Source organism: Microtus oregoni, unplaced genomic scaffold, assembly GCF_018167655.1.
Source record: "Microtus oregoni isolate MIOR12 unplaced genomic scaffold, Mior012 000043F_ref0000047, whole genome shotgun sequence".
NCBI classification, from domain to species: domain Eukaryota; kingdom Metazoa; phylum Chordata; class Mammalia; order Rodentia; family Cricetidae; genus Microtus; species Microtus oregoni.
The window spans coordinates 1,610,165-1,630,254 of NW_024543210.1; the positions used below are offsets into that span (position 1 = coordinate 1,610,165).

The 20,090-nt window shown below is 39.6% G+C and overlaps 1 protein-coding gene across 6 annotated transcripts in view; it reads right to left on the reverse strand.

Moving 5' to 3' along the window:
- The window catches only part of Mark3 (microtubule affinity regulating kinase 3), a 90,013-nt gene that overhangs the window by 41,315 nt on the left and 28,608 nt on the right, over nt 1-20,090 (reverse strand). For all 6 annotated transcript variants that reach the window (XM_041633122.1, XM_041633121.1, XM_041633120.1 and 3 more), the window contains exons 3-5: nt 19,772-19,825; nt 5,107-5,155; nt 557-622 (exon numbers count right to left, since the gene is read on the reverse strand). In XM_041633122.1, coding sequence (XP_041489056.1) covers nt 557-622; nt 5,107-5,155; nt 19,772-19,825 — 169 coding nt within the window. The remainder of the gene's footprint in view (nt 1-556; nt 623-5,106; nt 5,156-19,771; nt 19,826-20,090) is intronic.

The window sequence follows — 20,090 nt, forward strand, 5'->3', positions numbered from 1 at the left end:
GCTCATCGGATAAGAGCACTAGATGCTCTTCTAAAGAACCTGGGCTCAATTCCCAGCAACCACATGGAGTTTACAACTGCCTGTAACTCCTGTTCTTACGGATCTGATACTTTCACAAAGACATACATGCAGGCAAAATACCAATGCACATAAAGTAAAAATAAATAAATAATTTTGAAAGAATTATAATGCTAATACTCAAACACTACAACCCACATAACTGACAAGGTGAGGCCAGCAGTTCTCATTCTGATACCAGTTTACAACATCTGAGCATTAAATTTTTGTTTGTTTGTTTTCCGAGACAGGATTTCTCTGTGTAGCCCTGCTGTCCTGCAATTCACTCTAAGATTATCAGGCTGGCCTCAAGCTCACAGGGATCAGCCTACCTGCCTCCCGAGCACTGGAATTAAAGGTGTGAACCACCACTACCCGGCTGCTAAATAAAATCTTAATGACTATCCATACAGGCACTGTGTCTGCACACTGTTCTTAAAGAGAAAAAAGGAAAACATATACATACCTCACATTCTGGAAGCAATATAAATGTGCTTACCTCCACTTGCATATTCCATGATTAAGTAGAGTGTTTTTTCTGTTTCAATGACCTCGAACAACTTCACTGAAGGGAAAGGAGAGATGAGAAAAAAGAACAACTGTATGTACAAAACATGTACCTATAAGCTACAAATATACCCCAGTTATTTCCTGCTAAAGGTTTTAGAAAGCTGGCTCTTACATGCTTTTTAAGGATTAAAAAAATACCCTGTTTTACAGAATTTTGTTAAAAAAATTTTTAAGCCAGGCGATGCTGGCCCAGTATTCAGGAGGCAGAGGCAGGCGGATCTTTGAAAGTTCAAGGCCAGCCTGGGCTACAAGAGCTAGTTTCAGGACAGGTTCCAAAGCTACAGAGAAACCCTGTCTCGGAAAAAAAAAGAAAGAAAGAAAAAAAAATTAAAAAAGAAGAAGAAGAAGAAGAAGAAGAAGAAGAAGAAGAAGAAGAAAAAGAAACCATAAAAATAAAGATTAGTTTTGGGTGTTGAGAATGTACTCAGCAGTCTGGCCATATGACTACTTTCTCACTTCCTCTCTTTCTGTTACCGTCTATGATGCTGTCTGTATAAGCTGTAAGTGGGCTGTCCTTCCATCAGCTCAACCCAGTTCTTCACTTTTCTTACCTATTACCCTTTGGCAAAGGCAAGCCCTTTCTTCTGTTACTATAATTTTAAGGAGACTTCTGTAACATGGGGAACTTAGGCAACTCTCAAAGAACTAGGTACCTTTCTTTGTTAATATTCTGAAAGTAAAACTAGAAATAATTAGAAGGGGGTTATATGACAATTAAATATTTTTTTTTCTTTTGTGGTACTGAGAATTGAATCTAGGGTCTCACAAATACTAGTCAAGCATTATCCCCAAAATTTTTCTTCTTCTTCTTCTTATTTTTTTTTTGGGGGGGGGTCTTTCAAGACAAGGTTTCTCTGTATCTTTGGAGTCTGTCCTGGAACTAGCTCTTGTAGCCCAGGCTGGCCTCGAACTCACAAAGATCCGCCTGCCTCTGCCTCCTGAGTGCTGGGATTAAAGGCATGCACCGGCAACATTATCCCCAAACTTTTTAATACTTATTTTGAGATATGATCTAAATTACAAGGCTGGCCTTGATCTCATTCTGTAGTTTAGCCAAACTGTGGATTTGATGTTTTCCCGCCTCAGCCTCCCTAGAAGGTAAGATTACAGTTATGTGACACAGGCAGCAAAAATAACATTTTTTTCTTTCCTCTGGAGCTGAGCTCTGAGGGCAGGGTCTTGGGCATGCTAGGGAAATATATCACAAGCAAATTTCCAACCCAAGCTTCTTTTATTTTTTATTGATTTTTCGAGACAGGGTTTCTCTGTGGTTTTGGAGCCTGTCCGGGAACTAGTTCTTGTAGACCAGGCTGGTCTCGAACTCACAAAAATCCGCCTGCCTCTGCCTCCCAAGTGCTGGGATTAAAGGTGTGCGCCACCACCGCCCAGGCCCCAAGCTTCTTTTAAAGAATGATTTTTAAACTGGGCGGTGGTGGTGCATGCCTTTAAATCTCAGCACTCGGATCTCTGTGAGTTCGAGACCAGCCTGGTCTACAAGAGCTAGTTCCAGGACAGGCTCCAAAGCTACAGAGAAACCCTGTCTCGAAAGAAAAAAAAAAAAAAGATTTTCAGAGGCTGGCCTGGTCTACATAGAGAGTTGCAGGACAGCCACAGCTACACAGTAAGACCCTATCTCTAAAAACCCAAACCCAAATAAAGCAAAACAAACAACAACAAAAAAATGATTTTCAGGGGATGGGGGTCAGTGGGATTTTACTATGACGACTCCTTTCTTTAGACAGAACTTTCCATTTCTGCTAATTTATAAAGCTACAATACATCAATGAAAGGTAAACGTATTTCTAAAGGAATATGAAGTAAATCTCTGAAGCTATTAAGTCACTGTTGCACACATCTACTTAATTTTGTTATTTCCTTTAAATTTTTCTCAAAAAATAGGATGCTAGTCATTTATAATTAAACAATTTTTTGATGATTTAGAAAGTAAAGGCAGTACTGGTAAGTATTTTTAATATGCAAAAGCAGATACTGGCTCTTTACTTTTTTTTCTTTTTATTCTTTACAATTTACTTATTTATTGTGTATACAGTGTTCTGCCTGTGTACCAAAAGAGAGCACCAGATTTTATTATAGTGGGTTGTGAGCCACCATGTGGTTGCTGGAAATTGAACTCAGGACTTCTGGAAGAGCAAGCAGTCAGTGCTCTTAACATCTGAGCCATCTCTCCAGCCCTACACACTAGTTCTTCTGAGAAAATTATCTTAATGCAATATGAATTGAAAAAAATTAAATTCAGCCAGGTGGTGGCAGCGCACACCTTTAACCCCAGCAGGGAGACATAGACCAGCAGATCCTGAGTTCAAGGTGAGTTCTAGGACAGCCAGGGCTACCTAAAGAAACCCTGTCATCAAACACAAGAAATCAAACAAATAAACAAAGAACCAAAACAAAACAAAATTTAAATTTATCACATTTAGTAAATAGAGCACTGGGATTAATGAGAGTTTATTTTACACCTGCCTAGTACACAGAGGTACACTTTGATCCCACGGACGGTAGTGATCAAATATTTAGAGATGAAATTCTGAATAGTAGTGATAAAGTAAATTTTGGTGAAAATTTTGAATCTAAAATCCAAAATTTGGGGCTGTAGAGATAGAGGGCTGGGTGGGTAAGAGCACTGACTGCTTTTCCAGAAGACCCAGGTTCAATTCCCAGCACCCACATGGCACCTTATAAGTTTATGTAAATCCAGTCCCTGGGCTACCCTAACACCTTCACAACATTGCACATAAAATAAGGTTTTATGTCAGATGGTGGTGGTGCACACCTTTAATCCCAGCACTGGAGGTGGGGGGAGGCAGAGGTAGGCAGATCTCTGTGAGTTCGAGGCCAGCCTGAACTCACAAGAGCTAGTTCTAGGACAGGCTCCAAAGTTACAGAGAAACCCTGTCTTGAAAAAAACCAAAAAACTAACCCAAACCAAACCAACAAAAAATCCAAATTTTAATGACTATCCTTAAAGTGTTGAAATAAAAAACAAAGAAAGGGCTTCTTTCCGTTGTTGTACTTATTGTAGTTTTTCTTTTTCTCTAACTATATATTTATGGATTCTCACATGTATATTTTTTCATTAATATCGCTTCAGGGTGATAGTAGCATTTTCTGCATAGTACCGCATAAAACAACAATGTTTTTTATTTACATATTTTATATGCATTGGTTCTTTGTCTATAACTATGTCTGTGTAAGGGTGTCAGATCCCCCTGGAAATAGAATTACAAACAGTTGTGAGCTGCCATGTGGGTACTGGGAATTAAACCTGGGTCCTCTGTAAGAACAAGTGCTCGTAACTGCTGAGTCATCTCTCCAGCCCCAAGAATGTTTTAAATGACAGTGACTAATTTAATCAAATCGAGTGTAATCTATTTGCTTAAGTATATACTCAAATTTAAACAATTCAATGTGGTGCTAGGCGTTGGTGGCACAGGCCTTTATAATTCTAGCACTTCGGAGGCAGAGGGAGGTAGTTCTCTGCGAATCTGACTGAGGCCAGCCTGGTCTACAGAGTGAGTTCTAGAATCATCAGGGCTACACAGAGAAACCCTGTCTCAAAAAACAAAAACAAAAAAATTCGGTGTGGAAACTTTTTGTCTTCTGCAGCTATATGTTATTTTTCTTTTGTGAGGAATTCATAGGTTCTCCAAAACATGACATTACCTATCTCATTTACTCTTGAAATATTTTAGAAAAAGGAGCATTGTTTTATAAAAATGCAGTTACATTATTTAAAAACCCTATTAGGATATATAGAATCAAAAGTTTTCATAGGTGTGCATGTTGGTCAATTTGTGTGTTTCATTTTGGTCCTACAATTAAGAGGACAGAAAAGGGTTCTTTCCTTGTCTTTAACCACCTATCACAGTTAAGCACATGAAGGACAAGCAAATAGCTCCTATACCAATTTCGTTAGATAATATTATCCCATCTTTTATATACTACTTTGTATAAATATTTTCTTAGGAACACAGACACAGCAAATTTCTTTGAAAATATTATTAACTAATGAAATATAATTAGATTTCCCAATACACTAAAAAAATTAATCAGCCTGATTATACATACTCCTATGGCATTAAAGCTTAAGACAAGTGCTTAAGAGGTGGCCCAGTGTTTAAGAGCACTGACTGCTCCCCAGAGGACCTGGGTTCAATTCCCAGCACTCATATGGCAGCTCACAACTCTCTGTAACTCTAGGTCCAGGAGATCTGACACTCTCACACAAATATACATACATGTAAACAAAACACCAATAAAATAAACAATTTTTTTTAAAAAAAACTTAAGTCAAAATGTTTAATCCCTGTAATTTCAAAGAGCTAGTACAAACAGTAACTTGTATATATTTTATTAAAAATATACCTGGCTTGGGGGAAGCTTCCTATCACTTCAGAAATACACGTTTAGCTTTATGACACATTTTCAAGACTTCCAAGTATTTAAGAAAATGGAAAGTACCTATGTTTGGATGATTTAAAATCTTCATTATTCTTACTTCTCTGAAGAGCTAAAAAATAAAGAAAAAGACAAACCCCTATGTTATTAAATGTTATACTCTGCTTACAATAAAAATTTAAGTTTTTCTTAGATAACTGCTTCATTATTTATACTACCCTATTCCTAAGAACAAAATAATACAGAAATTCAAAGTACATTTATAACTCATTACCAAGCAGTATTCCAAAATGTTTCCATTAATGGAAATGGCAGCAGTCCTGAGGGGAACAAGAACCACACTCTGAATTTATTTTCCCATTTTTTTTTTTTTTTTTTTTTGGTTTTGTAAGACGGGGTTTCTCTGTAGCTTTGGAGCCTGTCCTGGAACTAGCTCTTGTAGACCAGGCTGGCCTCGCAGAGATCTGCCTGCCTCTGCCTCCCAAGTGCTGGGATTAAAGGCGTGCACCACCACCGCCCTGCTTATTTTGGCATCTTAAAAACAGTTTGTGATTAAACTTTATGTTAACAGTTTGTGAATAAACTCTGATTCATTATCTATACCTAAGAGCCAATAAAAACCTATGCAATCCATGGGGCTGGAGAGATGGCCCAGCGGTTAAGAGAACTGCTTATTCTTACAGAGGTCCTAAGTTCAATTCCCAGCACCCACATGGCAGCTCACAACCATCTGTAATGAGATTTGGTGCCCTTTTCTGGCCTGCAGAACACTGTATACTTAATAAACAACTTTTTTTTCGTTTTCTTTTTTTTTTTTCGAGACAGGGTTTCTCTGTGGCTTTGGAGCCTGTCCTGGAACTAGCTCTTGTAGTCCAGGCTGGCCTCGAACTCACAGAGATCCACACCTGCCTCCGCCTCCCGAGTGCTGAATTAAAGGCGTGCGCAGTCACCACAACCCAGCAATATGGGTCCTCTTGAGCCACACTTCACATGCGGCTACACTTACTGTACAACTCGTTTTAGCCAATGTGATAGTAGCAAAATCAAAGTGAGCCGAGCAGGAAAGTTTGGCCATCAGGTTCTCCCATCTTAGATCTGTGTGAAGCTTCTCCTACATCTTTCAGGATGAGGAGGTAATACAGAGAAAGACTCTCCTCGGACCTAAGCCTATTCCAATCCAACAGCACACAGCTACACTAGTTAACCAAGATAAGACCGTTACACAACTGGCTCAAGCAGGATATACAGATATGTACAAAGAAAAGACAAGTGTGTGGTGGAAAAACATGCTGGCAAATAAAGGCAATTATCTTTTAGAGGATAAAAAAAATATTTATTTTATGGATATGAGTGTTCTGCCTTCATGCAAGTGCTGCAGAGACCAGAGAGTGTATTAGATCCCCAAGAACTATAGTTACAGATGACTATGAGCCATCTCATGGGTGCTAGGAACCAACCTGTGTCCTCTGAAAGAAAAGCCAGTTCTCTTAACTACTGAGCCTTTTTCTTTATCTTCCTACCCAGTCAAGGTCCAAGTACATAGCTGGCTTGCATAAAACTTGCTAAGTAGATTAGGGTAGCCTTGAACTCATAGAAAGCTACCTGCCTCTGCTTCCCAAATACTAGGATGACAAGTCAAGCACCATCACACCCTTTGTTAGGACTGGTTTTTGCTTTTGGCTGTTTTCAATTGTAATGAATTTGGGGTAACTGTCTAAATGTTAAGTAGATCAGAACTTCACAAAGCTATGCTTCTTCTCGGCTGCAATCCCACAGAGCTCTTAGTCCTCTGTTAAGAGTGAAGGTAAGGAAGTTAGGGAACTTACAGCAGGGCTCCTTGGGTGCCATGAACAGTAGTGTGCTGGGTCAGCAGAGGATTACTGTCTGCAGTACTAGAGACTGAACCTAGGACCTAAGGCAAGTGTTCCATCATTGAGGTACATCACCAGCCCACTATCTCACTTTTATTTTAAGACAGTGTCTAAATTTTCCAAGCCAGCCTGGAACACATTCTGTAGAGTAGGTTACGTTAAAATCATGGTGAGTTTCCTGCCTCAGTTTCCCAAAAAGCTGGGATTACAGACACAGGCTACAGTATCTGGTGACTGTTTTCTTTTCAAAGCTAGTGTTTGTTTCGGAGCCACTGTTGGTGGCAGCAGTGATGGCCTTTTTGGTATCTTGAGGAAATCCTAGTTATGGGATACTCAAGGAATTATCTATTTTACAGGTAGAGAGAACCAGTTAGTGCTCTTCATTGGGTCTGCAGTACTCCTTGCCACTAGGCTACTTGGGGGCACTGTTGCTTCAGCTTTTATAAATCAGTAGTTTTCAGGGGCTGGAGGGTTGGCTCAATGGTTAAGAGCACTCGTTACTATTGCAGAGAACCAGGATTCGATTCTCAGCACCCATATAGCAATTCACAACTGTCTGTAACTATAGTCCCAGGGGATCTAACACCCTCCTCTGACCTCAGTGAGAATCAGACATAATACCATGCACAAACATATGCAGGCAGGTCAACAATCAAAATAATGTTAAAAGAAAAACAGAACAGTAATCTTCAGAACTCTGTACATAGGATTCATCTGTGGATTCTTTTTTAAAGACCAAAGCTTTCTTCCCCAGATGGGTACTTTCCTCCCAGGAGCTCCTGGCTTTAAGGGTTGGGACAATAGTGACAGTGCATTAGAATGAGAATGGCCTGGGACAGACACTCTTCTAGGAGGCAGACTGTTTTAAATTTTTAATTAATTTATTCATTTTATTTATTTATTCTCTTAGGTTTTTTGAGACAGGGTTTCTGTGTAGCCTTGGCTGTCATAAAAACTTGTCCTATAGTCCTGGTTGGTCCTAAATTCACAGAGATCTCCTGCCTTTTCCTCCTAACCCTGAGTGCTGGGATTAAATATATGCACCAACAGTACCTGGCCTATTCATTTTACTTAATGCATGTTTTGCCATCTCTCTAGCCACAACACAGCCTTTTTTAACGAAAATTCCTTCCCCATGAGTCCTGTAAGTCCTGACGATTGCTTCTACCTGCACTGCTAATTCCTTCCTTTCCTCTGTGGGACTCTTAGGAACATCTCCTGAATTTCGTTCTCCAACAGCTCAATACAGACCACTTACAACATCCTGGTCATAGAATAATTGTTAATCTTTTTTCCCCTTCTGATGGAGGAAGGTCATTGGTTAAATAAAAAGAAACTGCTTGGCCCCCATTGGTTAGAAGATAGGTGGGAGGAGTAAACAGAACAGAACGCTGGGAGGAAGAGGAAGTGAGAGCAGACTCCACAGCTCTCCTCTTGGGAGCGGACGCCTGAGAGAGACGCCATGCCCCGCTCCCGGGCAGGCACACGCCATGAAGCTCCGACCCAGGATGGACTAGGCTAGAATCTTCCCGGTAAGACCGGTTCTCACAGATTATTAGAGATGGGTTGATCGGGATATCAGAATTAGCCAGTAAGGGCTAGAGCTAAAGGGCCAAGCAGTGTTTAAATGAATACAGTTTGTGTGTTGTTATTTCGGGGCATAAGCTAGCCAGACGGCTGGGGTGCCAGGGACGCAGTCCCGCTGCCCCCTAATTACTACAAATGGCGCCCACGTGGACAACTGCTTCCACATAAAGCCTGAGACAGCTTGGGAAGTAATTCTAGAACAAAATGAAAGCATTGTGCCTGGTTTCTTGGTAGCAGCAATTTCTCAGTTCTACTCTGCTTGCTAGAGGCAATCAAGCGCTCTCATCTAAGAGAGGCTTCCTGACTCAGCTTTAGCTGCAAAACCCTGCAGCTCATTAAGAGGTCCTGCCACGAAACACTTAAATGGTGTTGACGAAAAGCTGAACGCAGGCTTTTCGGTTTTCAGCCGTAGCAGGAAAAAAGCTGCGCCATTTAAAAATGCCAGCTTTCTGGGCTGTCCTTCCAGGGCAAACTCTGACTCTTTTACGCAGGTGGTTCGTGTGGTTTGCAAGCACAGGCTGCTGAAGCTCGCTTGCTGGCAGGGACCTTGAAATGCCACAGAGTTGTGGCAGTAAACATGGCTACAGCCAGTACCTCAGCCATGAGGCTGGAAAGCTAAGGAATGGGCTGGGTTCAGCCGGCAAAGCCACGGCTTTAGTCCTACTGAGATTGCTTGGTAAATTAAAGACTCATGTGGTCAGAAAAAGAGAGATATACACTAAAGAGAGATTCAAAGACAGAGAAAATTTCTGAATGGTTTAAAGTGTGTTAAAAATATATGCAGACTAAAAGTTGAAGTTCTTAAAGTAAATAACAAAAATAAGGAAGAGAGAGTTGTTGTGTGTGGTAGTACACACCTTTAATCCCAACACTTGAAAGGCAGAGGGAGATAGACCTCTGTGACTTCAAGGTGTGGTAGCACACACCTTTAATCTCAGTGCCTAGAAGGCAGAGACAAACAGATCTCTGTGAGTTCAAGGTGTAGTAGTGTACACCTTTAATCCCGAATGCCTGGGAGGCAGAGACAGGCCGATCTCTGAGAGTTCAAAGACAGCCTGGTCTACAGAGTTACTTCAGGTCAAAGATACAGAGAACCTGTCTCAAAAAGCAGAGTTAAAAGTAAAAATAAACAAAATAGAGGTTAAAACAAAGCTGCACAAAGATGGAAAATACACAGAGAATTTTGATACTGTATGCTATTATGCTCTCTTTGAATTATTTGAATGCTGAGGAAAGAGCAACAGCTGCTGAAAGATATTTATTTATAAATGCTTCTGAACTAATCCAACATAGATATTTTGATGCCTTGACTTTGAAATTTGGATCTAAGGACATGATGCTTTAGAAAGGAGTTTCTTATTTTGTTTTCACAGAGGATGAGACCCTGTTCATTTCTTCTATTCCGATTTGGTATGATGGACCACGCCCTCCTGAAGGGTTGTTGTGAACATCTTCAGAAAATTGCTTCGCTCAACTGCCAACTGAGATGAAACTAGCACACAGGTTATACCATGAAAGACCTAATTAACGATGCCCCCATTCAGCAGGAAGCAGTTTGGAGAGAAAAACTGTGCCCATGTTCCCAAATGTGGTTTATAAACGTTCTTTTACATTTAAAGGGGGATATGATATAGGTATGAATAATTTGCATTAGTATAGATTTTGCTTTATTGATAGAGATTTATGGTCAATTTTGTTATATGTATATGTATTTCTGATATTGATTAAGGTATTGTGATTGTGTAGTTCATTATTAAAATGTAATGTATAATTAGAAATATAGATTGTTAATAGATAATCATAATAGTCAAGTTTGTAGTCATGTTAGTTAAGATTTTCTAGATGTACATAGATATATTTTAGATAGGCATTCTTCATATTTTTCAAAGATTATAGAATATGGCATTTTAAATGTTTTAATAATTTAGGGCTTTTCATGACAATGAGACACGTCTGCTCCTGGCAGCACCAATTTACTTCAAGAAGAAGATGGGCATCGAAGAGGCACCTTATGGAGTTTGATAGCCATTTGGGCAAGAAACTGCTCTTGCCTGGACTATTGCATAAACTGGACACAGAGAACCCAGAGAGAGGACTACTGAACTTGCCTAAGGTGAGATGATCTTTCGGGGTTCCTGATTCATGAAAGAGTCTGCGAGACATTCTGCAGGACACAACAGATAGTGACTGAACTGACTTTGAATTTTCCTGCTTTATGGAAATGTCTGCTGGATACCATGGGCCTGAAGGCTGAAGATGGATGCCCCAACAGTACAGAGGAACTTTGGGTGACTGTCCAGGCAGCGAGATGTCTCTGTTATTTCTAGAGTTTTCAAAGTTGCTTTTTTCTTGTTTGCTTAGGTAGTATTGTATCTTTCTGGAGTCTTTGATGGAGTTAAGAATAATTAGTTATAGTTATAGTTTTCCTTAGTTACAATAAAGATTATTGTAACTTTTACTTGATAACTGTTTTGTTTTATGTAATTTTGCTATGTTAAAGTTAAAGCCTTTTTTTTTTTGGTTTAAACCGAAAAAGGGGAAATGATGGAGGAAGGTCATTGGTTAAATAAAAAGAAACTGCTTGGCCCCCATTGGTTAGAAGATAGGTGGGAGGAGTAAACAGAACAGAATGCTGGGAGGAAGAGGAAGTGAGAGCAGACTCCACAGCTCTCCTCTCGGGAGCGGACACCTGAGAGAGACGCCATGCCCCGCTCCCAGGCAGACACACGCCATGAAGCTCCGACCCAAGATGGACTAGGCTAGAATCTTCCCGGTAAGACCGGTTCTCACAGATTATTAGAGATGGGTTGATCGGGATATCAGAATTAGCCAGTAAGGGCTAGAGCTAAAGGGCCAAGCAGTGTTTAAATGAATACAGTTTGTGTGTTGTTATTTCGGGGCATAAGCTAGCCAGACGGCTGGGGTGCCAGGGATGCAGCCCCGCCGCCCCCTAATTACTACACCCTTCTTTTTCTTTTCTTTGCTATTGTCTTCTTCCTTGACTCTCCTGCACTGATCTGTAGCAGGCTGGCTTCAAAGATGGTATCTACCATAAAAGACAATTTTCTAATTTTTATTTATGTGTATTTATATGTATGGTGTTTAGTCTGCATGTATGAATGTGTACCACATGTGCCTGAAGAAACTAGAAGCTGTTGTCTCCTGGAACTGGAACTAGAGATGGTTGCGAGCAGTTATGTGAATGCTGGAAGTAAAACCTGGGTCCCCTGAAAGAGCAAAAAGCACTCAACTATGAACCATTGCTTTAGCCAAGACAAAAGTATTTTTCAGAGCTGGCTGTCATATATAAACACAGCGTATCCATCGTCAATATCTGAAGTAGAGATTAAGACCCAAGGAACCATTTTCTAAGAGTTCGGCAACTACTAAACTAACCCAAGTTTGCTAAGAATACCTGAGCCTTACATTTGCTCTCAACATATCAGACAGAAGGAAGATGATATTCAACAAGTGGTAGACACGTCAACCTTTTGAAAAGAGAGCACAGGGTGTTCCACCTGCCCTTTGGCTGGTGACATTTCCTATCAGGGTCAGTCTTTTGAGTTTTTGCTGCACTCAGTATGTGTTAACAGAGTTAAGACCCTCTAGCACAGAGCCATATACCTGCCATTAACTCTTAAGTCACATTACTGTTCCTTGGCTAATCCTACTTCTGTTTAGTTCTCAAGAAATTGGGCTAGTCTCCCTTTGAGCTTCAGAGGAACTAGAATCCCAGTCTGAGAAGCTAGAATAAAAGGAATGCCAAAGTTGTGGGTTCCAGGCCAAGCTGGGCTATTATAGCAAGACTGCCTCTTAAAAAATTGCTTTTTAATTCATTAACCAACCAACCAAATTAAAACAAATAAAGGAGAGGGAGAAATAGTGGCTGATAAGTCCAGCACTTCAAAGGAGGATCACATGGACCTCGAAGTTTGAGACCAGCCTAGGCAGCATAAGGATATCCTGTCTCCAAAAAGAAGACATTTTAGCAAGGCTAGGAAGATGGTTCAGTAGTTAAGAGCACTTAGTGCTCTTGTAGAGGACCAAGATTTGATTCCTGACACTTAAATGGTTGCTCAAAACCATCTGTAAATCAGTCCTATAGAATACAACAGGTACGTATGTGATACACATACATGCACATGGGCAAAACATTCATACACTAAAATAAATAACACCAAATGTTTTACCACTTAGTCTACAGCAACAACTTGGAAAGAGAATTCTCCACTGAACAATCTTTGCCCCTGTCTTGCTTAATATTTTAAATGGGTGAAAACTTCTCACCTAATTTAGACAGCACAAAAGTAGTGACAGTTAACAAAAAAGGTCATGGCTCAAAAATGTCCCAAATAGGACTGGGAATGTAGCTCAGGGATACATTACCTACACCTACAACACACACTGACACATACAAGTCCAAGTTACAGAAAAAAAGCATTTTAGCAAGAACCATGTAACTTGGGTAAAGAAAACAACCAATTTAAGAACACTATAAAATAAGCCTATGTTAAGGGCATCGCCTGTTGAGTGACCAAGAGTCTGAGCATTTACTCTGCAGAAGGGAGAATTGAGAAGACCTCACAGGCTTGACAGTGGGTTTTGCTTCTGGAGCTCCATATGGTGAGACAGAGAACAGTGTTACAGACATAAAGACAGATGCTCATCTACAGCAAGGGAGGAAAGCTGTCTAACAACCGTTGTTGGACACCAGAAAAAGACGCTGTGGGAGGGGAAGACTGGCCAACAAACCAGTCAGCAATCAGGGTTACATTGTAAAAATAACTATTTTATTACATGTTATAAATGTCTTGTTCTTAATTAGATGGTTCCAGTTTAAGAAAAAGATGGCTGTCTGTATCACAGTGGTGACAGAGAAGACAGAATTGAGACTTCTGAAAGCCTACGGTTGGTACTCCCCAGTCTTTGTGCATCAACACTGAAAATTCCTATGTACTTCTTCACCCAGGAAGGGTGTAGGTCAAGGCCTAGGTAAAATTTTATAGCACAGCACTGGGGTCAGCTGTACTTATCTCATGGTATCAGAGTCACGTAGAGGACAGGACATTTCTTAAATGAACTACTCCAAAGATGTTGCCCCTTCTGAGATCCATCACAATATGCAGTCACACAGGGAGCACCAGAGTTAGTTAGGAGGCAGTAGCAGGCAGGGAAAGTGAGGAGTCAAGCCTTTATTATGGCTTCCACAGGAAAGGCAAACCAGAGCAAGGCACCTGCTTGGACTGGCTATCTAGGATAATCTCAGAAACTCGTGAGATACAGATAGTCTCTAGTTGACACCTGGCCATAGGGTATACTTAAGGGCCAGACAGAGCAGGTGGTTTCAAATACAGGCTCTGAATTTTCTGGTTTGCATATTAAAGGCACATGCAAGGGACAGTAATTTGTTATCTCTAAGAATTAGCTTACCCAGGGTAGAGCTAGTAAGGCCCCAGATAGCAAATAATCATGACTAAAAGGAAATTAATACAGTGCATACAGCCTGCTTGGTTTTCTTCATAACATTTTCCAAGAAAGTAAGAACTTCACCAAGAAAGTACCCACAATCACAGAACAGTTCCTGACATACAGTAGGCATTTAAATGTTTACTGAATGAATGAATGTAGATTAAAAATATGGCTTGAGCCAGAGTGTGGTGGTGCACACCTTTATTTCCAGCACTCAGGAGGCAGAGGCAAGCGGGTGGATCTCCGTAACTTCAAGGCCAGCATGGTCTACAAAGGGAGTTCTGGACAGCTAGGGCTACACAGAGAAACCTTGTCTCAAAACCCCTCTGCCCCCCAAAAAAGTCTTGGAATCCGGGAGGTAGTGGCACACGCCTTTAATTCCAGCACTCAGGAGGCAGAGGCAAGCGAATCTCTACAAATTTGAGGCCAGCCTAATCTACAGAGCAAGTTCTTGGACAGTTAGGATTACAGAGAGAAATACTGTCTCCAAAAACCAAAGAAGAAAAAAGAAAAGAAAACATGGCCTGAGAGGAGGTAGGGTATAAATCTGCTTCTTTCAGCTACCTAAAATATTTTCTCAGACTCAAACTACTGACCGACCTCTTTACAGTTCCTCAAACAGGAAGCCTAAGCTCAGTTCATATCTAGGGTTTTTAAAATCCTAAATCAGGAAAAGTTAATTATAAAAGTGCGGCATAATGGAGCAGAACTGCCTATAATCTGGAGACGTTATTTTTTGTTTGTTTTTGTTCTGCATCATCACTGACTAGATGGAGGGCTTGACCATATCAATTTTTCATATTTCTTCAGTGGAAAATAAGAGGGCAATAAGATCCATCTAAGTGAAGGTGAAAATATGCCCATTAGAATAGGTAATATGAAAAGTCCATTGTCTTTTTTATTCTTCAAAGATTTGTTTATTTATTACATCTCTACAGTGTTCTACCTGCATGTGTACTTGCAAATCAAAGAGGGCACCAGATCTCATTATAGATGGCTGTGAGTCACTATGTGGTTACTGGGAATTGAACTCAGGAACTCTGGAAGAGCAGTCAGTGCTCTAACCATTGAGCCATCTCTCCAGCCCAAAAAAGTCCACTGTCTTTAAGAGAAGAACACAGAGAGGTATAGTCTAATATGTGATGAAAACAAAAACCTATGTCGACCAATACACAAGAGCAATTCCAGCATGGCTTTATCAATGGTTCTTTCACATATGTAACAGGATGAATAACTGACTAAAGTATTCATCATTCATCAATTAGGGCAGATTATTACTTAATCGCCCTGCCTCCCTCATCTTAACAGGGTCTATTGGAGAGTGTGGAGTAGTACACAGCTTTGATACATCACTTCAGAGGCAGAGAGGCAAGTGGATTTCTGTAAGGTCCAGGCCACCCTGGTCTACAAAGCAAGTTCTAGGCCAGCCAGGGCTGCATAGTGAAACTCTTGTCATAAAACAAAAACAATAAACCAGATAGAAAGAAAGAATGAGGATCTGCCTCAAGACTAAACATGCAAATATTAATAATTATTGTCCTACAAAAGAGACCTAATTGTAAACTACCATGCACTTCCTAAATGTCACTTATTTCCTATGAGAAGAATAATTTTAAATACACCAAACACTTTTCCCACTCCTACAGACCCTCACCAAAATCCAAGCAAACAACAACTACTCAGCAGAGAGCAAGGCCTACAGTGTTCTTATGATATGTTAAGTTATGTTCTGAGCTTTGCTAAAAGTTCTAACAATGAATTTACTCTTTTCCAACCCCCTACAATGTGTTTGAAAAGACCCAGACAATGACATGACTTATCCCACAGTAGGCAGGACTGAAGCCTGATTTCAGTCCATGCAGTCTGTCTTACACATGCTCTAAGCCGTACTCCTTTGTTGACAGTCTACTTCTAAGACTGAAGGAAAATACTTTGACTCTAGATGGGTTACACCTAGTATACAGACATGCCTCAATAAAGTGGTGCACACCTTTAATTCTAGCACCTGGAAGGAAGAGACAGACAGATCTTTTAAGTTTTATGCTAGCCACATAGTGAATTACAGGATAACCAGGGCCATGTACAGAAACCCTGTCTCAATAAATAAAATAAAGGAATGAATGAACAAAGTCTTGGAATTTTGAAAAGGTAAGCATTTTTTGTCTAAAAAATGAACTATTATCTCTGAATACGGAGTAAATGTAGTATAGAGGTTGGAGGATAACCTTGGCATCATTCCTCAGGTGTCACCCACTCTAACATGGTGGTTTATGGTTGGGGTCTCTTACTAGTCAAAAACTTGGAAAGCAGACTAGGCTGGCCAGCTCTATCATTCACTCATTCACTCATTTGTGGTCAGGGTCTCTCACTGGCCTGAAAACTGCCAAGTACATTAGACTAACCAGTTATCAAGAGCCACCTGTCTCTGTCTCCCCAGGGCTAGGATTTATAAACCTACTACCACACCCAGCTTTATGACTTTCTGCTTTTTATTTAAATTTATTTATATACATAAATATTACAGAAATTCATTAAAAACTGACCTAAAACCTTAGCAATTAAAAGTAGTAGAAGGTGAAAAGTATAAAATGGGGAAAAAGAAATCTACATTTATCCTTTATCTGATGATTATGCACTCAGTGGTTAGAAAAAGAGACTCAAAATTTCGGGTTTACTTATATGTATTCAGTAAAGTTATCTGACTCGGTGTGCCAGCCTGAATATAATAAGATCAACACCATTCTAAAATATATTAAAAAATGCCTGGGTGAGCTGGTGAACCTCTTCTAGTGATGGCAACATTAACGAACTACACAGTTGATGGACAAATGTGACTAAATAGATAGTTGAATATACTGTTTGTGAGGGCTTAGTGGCTCAGATTTGTAATCTCAGGACTCTGGGAGGCAGAGAAAAGAGAACAGTCACAAGCTCAAATCCAGCTTAAGCTACATAATAAGACCCTGTTTAAAAACAAAAACAATTTAATCCCAGCACTCGGAAGGCAGAGGCAGGCGGATCTCCGTGAGTTCGAGACCAGCCTGGTCTACAGAGCTAGTTCCAGGACAGGCTCCAAAGCCACAGAGAAACCCTGTCTCGAAAAACAAAACAAAAAAAACAAAACAAAACAAAAAAAAAAACCAAAAACAAAAAAAAGCAAAATAAAACAAACAAAAATATATAGAGAGAATTGTTACCAGTGTGTATACAATTGTGAATGATAACCACCCAGGAAAAGCTATTAGAACAAGCCTCAAAAATGGCCAAAGTTGTCATTTTTCAAAAACAACTCACTGTTAAAAAAACTGAAAACAAATATATAAAGACAGCTTATAGTTTATTTTATCACTAAAAAAAAAAAAAAAGACTACTCGATACGCCTTTAATCCCAACACTTAGGAGGCAGAGTAGGCGGATCTCGTAAAAGAGCCAGCCTGAACTAGAGTTGAGTTCCACTACAACCGGGGCTATACAGAGAAACTTTGTCTTGGGGAAAAAAAGAAAAAGAAAAGAAAAGAAAAAAGGTTACTTATTTAATACACTTGGTGACTTTGAGGCCAGCCAGGATCACTTAGTCAGACCTGGTAAGAAAGAAGAAGAAGAAGAAGGGGGGGAGAAAGGCAGGCAGGGAAAGAGAAAGCAAGCAAGCAAATAGAATTCATACTTCCGAACAAAGGACTGCGATCTGTTTGCAACATATTTAAATAATATTTATAGTATCAGATGAAATCTACCTCCTCCCTGGTCCTCTCCAAATAACAGATATCCAAAAAATTCAAGATAAAATTCACCATTAGGAATACAGTAGTAATTAAATTATGCATTCCATACACCAAAGTAACTTACAACTGGAGAGTTTGAGGTTTACATAGCTCTTTTATATAAACTGTTTCATTAATACATCCACTTTGAGATGATAAAAATATTAATTAACAATCATTATGAGGTCTTGATATATTACCTAGGTGAGTTTCAAATATCTGGACTCAAAAGATTCTCCTATGTTGGCACTGCCAGTAGTTAACGCTACAGGCTACACCACCAACACTGGATCAAACTATCTCTATTTTAAAGATGAAAAACTTACTGGGCATGGGGGCACTTTTAATCTCAGCATTCAGGTGGGAGAGCAAGGCAGTCCTCACACTCTAAGAGTGTGAGGACAGCCTCGTCTATATAGAAAATTGCAGTCCAGTCAAGGATACAGTGAAACCCTGCCTCAGAAAACAAATAAGCAACAACAACAACAACAACGAAAAAGACCTAAAACTGAAAAGTTTAATGACTTGTTCCTGGTCAAGTTAGACATTCAGTTAAGATAGATAAGAAGGATGGGATGCCTCAATGTGTAAAAGAACTTGCTATGTAACCCAGACAACCTGAATTTTACCTCCAGAAAAGGAGAAAGCCAACTCCATGCAGCTGTCCACTGACCTCTGCAAAGTACCATGGCACTCACACAACAATAATAAAGTTTTAAAAAGCCAAAGCAGAGTCAGATGGTGATGGTGGCACTCACATTTAATCCCAACATTGGGAGTCAGAGGCAGGTGGATCTCAGTCTACAAAGCAAGTTTTGGGACAGCCAAAGCTGCTACACAGAGAAATCAAAAAAAAAAAAAAGTTTAACAAAGCCAAATGGTAGCAGTATGTATGTATTTTAAAATGATATATTGCCTGCCAGGCAGTGGTGGCACAGTCCTTTAATCCCAGCACTCAGGAGGCAGAGGCTGGCGGATCTCTGTAAATTCAAGGCCAGCCTGGTCTACAGAGTGAGTTCCAGGACAGCTAGGGTTGTTAAACATAGAAACCCTGTCTTGAATCATCCTAGAAAACAAACAAACAAAAAGTCCAATAGTCCTTTGCCTAAGGTTTAAACATTGTGGAAGAGAGGGCAGATTTTAGGAGCCAGAGGATCAGATAGTTTGCCGTGAGACTGCATCTCCTAGTAACATCAGAAGCTACACCCATAGTCTCACTAACATGAATGCTGAAACATGAGCTGAACAAGGATAACACCAATAAATATGCCAAACCAGAGAAAAGACCAAGAAGCTTTAGCCCTACACAAAACTACAAATAACTGAGGAACACTGAGAGGAGAGGTAGTCTTCCCCAGGGAAGAGAATACATATTGGTTGTCCAGTGCCATATGGTCAGCCCTAAAAACATACAAGTGGCATTATATGAACTGAACAGGTTATAGTTAGGAATATATATATGCATACAGTAACAACTGGAGAAAAAAGAAGCTATAAATTTAAAGGAGAGCACTGAGGGGTTTATGGGAGGGCTTGGATGGAAGAAAGGGAAGGGAGAAATGTTATAATTTAATTATAATAAAAAAAGATGTAAGTATCGCTAAACTGCTTAGTCTAGTCTCAAAGATGCTTGGCCTCAAACAATTTCCTTTCTCCAGTAGCCTCACAAGTAGCTAGGTCAAGAAAAAGTATCTTTCTCAACTGAAAACATTTTGTATTTTTTAAAAATTCTTAGTCAAACATCTAAAATGACTGCTCTCAAATGAAGGTAACCCAACTATATTTATGAAAAATTCCATTTAACTTTCTGGGGAAAGAGGGAAATGCCTAATTAGAAAGCTTAGGCTGGCCTTAAACTGTTTCTGTCTTCTAAATACTGGGATTACAAGTATGCACCAGTGTTATGTTCAGCAAGCTATATTCACTAGAGGAAGAGAAAGCTTTGTTGCACTAACTACCAACAGTTAAAACATTTAAAAGGTAAATTATATAGCAATTAAAACAGAAAAATTAAAAATAGTAAATACTAGATCAACATACCTTTTGAAGACTTGTTGGATTCAACTGAGTTTTGTCAATTATTTTTATTGCAACCTAGGGGGGAAAATTATTTACAGATTTTCAGAATTTACTAATTATAGGCTAAACAGAGTTTTGTAAATTATCACACATATGGCATTGTTAAAAAGCAATCGAAAAAATAAATCTTAGCTGGTTATTTACAAAGCAATTAGAACTTCGTAAGACTATGTGATTAAAGAGACTTCATGCAAACAGTATTATAACATTTTATATTTGTTAAGTACATAGAAGAGGGTGAAATAATCTCCTCTAGCCTTCCCCAAAAGTATTACATAAT